Source organism: Diachasma alloeum, unplaced genomic scaffold (assembly GCF_001412515.2).
Source record: "Diachasma alloeum isolate Michigan unplaced genomic scaffold, Dall2.0 Dall_scaffold_00217, whole genome shotgun sequence".
Classification (NCBI taxonomy): Eukaryota; Metazoa; Arthropoda; class Insecta; order Hymenoptera; family Braconidae; genus Diachasma; species Diachasma alloeum.
In genome coordinates, this window is record NW_021680382.1 from 178931 (window position 1) to 181971 (window position 3041).

At 44.5% G+C, this 3041-nt stretch overlaps 1 protein-coding gene across 1 annotated transcript in view; it reads left to right on the top strand.

Annotated features, from left to right (window-relative positions):
- The window catches only part of LOC107037336, a 45240-nt gene extending 42667 nt beyond the window's left edge, over positions 1–2573 (top strand). The window contains exon 2 of the mRNA XM_015255847.1: positions 1491–2573. Coding sequence (XP_015111333.1) covers positions 1491–2573 — 1083 coding nt within the window. The remainder of the gene's footprint in view (positions 1–1490) is intronic.
- The last annotated feature ends 468 nt before the right edge of the window (positions 2574–3041 follow it).

Here is a 3041-nt window from a genome sequence, read left to right on the forward strand (position 1 = left end):
GGGGGGTCCTTACCCAAGGGTGTGGGTGGGTAATGGCTGATGTACCCGCATAGGCTCCACTCGGAGTGACTAATCAACCCCGTTGAATTTATGCTTACTGTTGGAGTTCTGTCATTGCTGGGACTGTTCATTCCGACGATGACTTCTTTGATGGGGCTGATCGGGGGAGGGCGAAGGGGGGGGGGGCTGACGTCATTATTCGAGCGTGTTCATCATCAGCGAGCCGACCCTCTGAGTCACGGTGTCTGTCGGGCCTTCTGTTGCTCTGGTGGAGACAATTCTCGGCATTGATTTACTTGAATGAGACGAGCATTAAAAATTCATGATAAGAGTGTCAATGTGGAAATGTTGCGCGGATTGTAGGTTATTTGTAGGTAGCAGACTGGGAACTTAGGGGTTGTGGGTAAAATAACAAAATAGAAAATGATAGTGTTTGCATTATGCCAGGGGGTTATTCGATCACTTCAAGCCTTAAACGGCAAAAACTTGAAAAAGACAAAAATTGAATGTTTGACGATGGATATCTCAAAAATTCGCGTGGAAAAAATTATTTTATAATCTGCCCTCGTGACCCTTATTCGGGCCCTCATGACCTTTAGTTTGAGCCTCGTGACCCTTAATCTGCCTTGCTGACCCTTATTCAGACCCTCACGACCTTTAGTTTGAGCCTCGTGACCCTTAATCTACCTTCCTGACTTTTATTCAGACCCTCATGACTTTTAATTTAGCCCTCACGACCTTTAATGTGACCCTTGTGATCCTCATTCTGACCCTCGTGACCCCTATTCTGATCCTCGTGACCCTTATTCTGACCCTCATCACCCTCATTTTGACCCTGAATTTTGGAGTGTTGATTTCGAGTACCAAATTTTCATCACCAAAAGTTAAGTTGATCTGCCTTCCTGATCCTTATTCAGACCCTCATGACCTTTAGTTTGAGCCTCGTGACCCTTAATCTACCTTCCTGACCCTTATTCAGACCCTCATGACCTTTAATTTAACCCTCACGACCTTTAATGTGACCCTCATTTTGACCCTCGTTACCCTTATTCTGACCCTCACCTCCCACATTTTGACCCTGAATTTTGGAGTGTTGATTTCGAGTACCAAATTTTCATCACCAGAAGTTAAGTTAATTTGCCTTCCTGACCCTTATTCAGACCCTCATGACCTTTAGTTTGAGCCTCGTGACCCTTAATCTACCTTCCTGACCCTTATTCAGACCCTCATGACCTTTAATTTAACCCTCACGACCTTTAATGTGACCCTTGTGACCCTCATTTTGACCCTCGTTACCCTTATTCTGACCCTCACCACCCTCATTTTGACCCTGAATTTTTGAGTGTTAATTTCGAGTACCAAATTTTCATCACCAAAAGTCGATTCAGATTCTTATGATATAGAGCGATGTACCGCAAACAAAATACCCCATACCTTCACATCACCACAAATCAATGTACCTAACAATACCAAAATGACTTGTGTTGCAGAGTTGTGCAATGATGGGTCTGCAGGCCACGGCAGGTAAACGTAAACTGGAGGGAGGTGTGGGCTGCATGGAATTCGACATGGACATGGGTGAGAGCCCATCAAAACTTGGTAGAGTAGAAGGCAGCTGGTGGGCAATGGAGGAGAGTTACACACCGCAACTTAATCAATCGTCATCATCGTACTACGATATGGAAGTCAATTCCCAATGTCTACAAACAAATCCATGCCAAGGTACGACAAGTTCACCGCCTGCAGCAACCCAGTTGCATCATCCATCACAGCATTATTATCATCAGCGTAGCAGTAGCAATGGTTACAATCAGTTATCGAGACCCCAGCCACAGTGGGGTACACCACATCATTACGAACCACCAACGATACGAAGGGAGGAGAATGGAAAGAGTTATTTGGAATTGGGCTCGAGTTACCGTGCTAATGAGAGATGCTGCGAGGGCTCAAGATCAAGCTGGTGTAGACGTGGTAGAGCTTGTTATAGACAACGTAGACTAGCCGTCCTTAATATATCAATGTGTAAACTCGCTAGGTATCGTCAATTTCCTGATCCAAGTTTGCATAGATCTGTACTGATATGCAATACCCTGAGGCATCTTGAGAGAGAGATGGAGAGAGATAGAAGTCCACCACCTATGGAGCCTGTTGTGCAAGCACCAATGGCACAATTACAACCACCTGAGCAGGGTAGACTTACACCATTTCCAATGCCACCAATGTCGTCTGGTGAAACGGATGTTGACTCGGGTATTGGTGACAGCGATGACAGCCGTTCAATAAATTGGGGAAGTGTATTGTCATTGTCGAGTCAATCGCCCCTTGATCCACTCAACAACAACGAGCTACTTGATGTTGATATTGGCCCTGAATTAGACTTAGACTTTATGCCTGGATGGAAATTAACACCACTGTCAGCTGATGATATCCTGAGAAGTACAAATGTATCGGTAACTGCGTCAACCGCAACGCAGGATCATCATGTCACCTCTTCAATTAGCACAAATACAACAACAACAAATGGTTGTAATACGAGTAGTAACCACGAATCATTGATGTGCGTTGGTTCATAGCCCCCGATACTGGCGTCGTTGAGCCATCTCATCGATTTTTATCCACTTACGCACCAGGGTAAATAAATAATGAATGGACTATTTATTCGTGGCAATGGCTCGAGATGGTGCTCCATGAATTTTTTTTTTTCTTTTTTACCCGCGACGATGATATTACGAACTGCTGAACAACGATGCACAGCGCCACGGGGTAATACGGGATGACCCCGGTGTTACGGAGATACTTGTCCGCTGCGTCGATGCTGAGGATGCAATGTTTTATTTATTTCACGTCAAATGGGAGTTAGTAGCATGGCTCGTGTCAATTACATGCCACTCCATTACCATTTACCTCGGTTTCAAGTTTATTTTTTACTTGTAATTCTTTGATATCATGAGTTTTATCACCAAGTAAGCCACAAAGTTCTTTGGGAAGTACACTGGTGGTAATTAGTCTGGAAATTTGGAGATCTTTTTATCGGGGCAGGG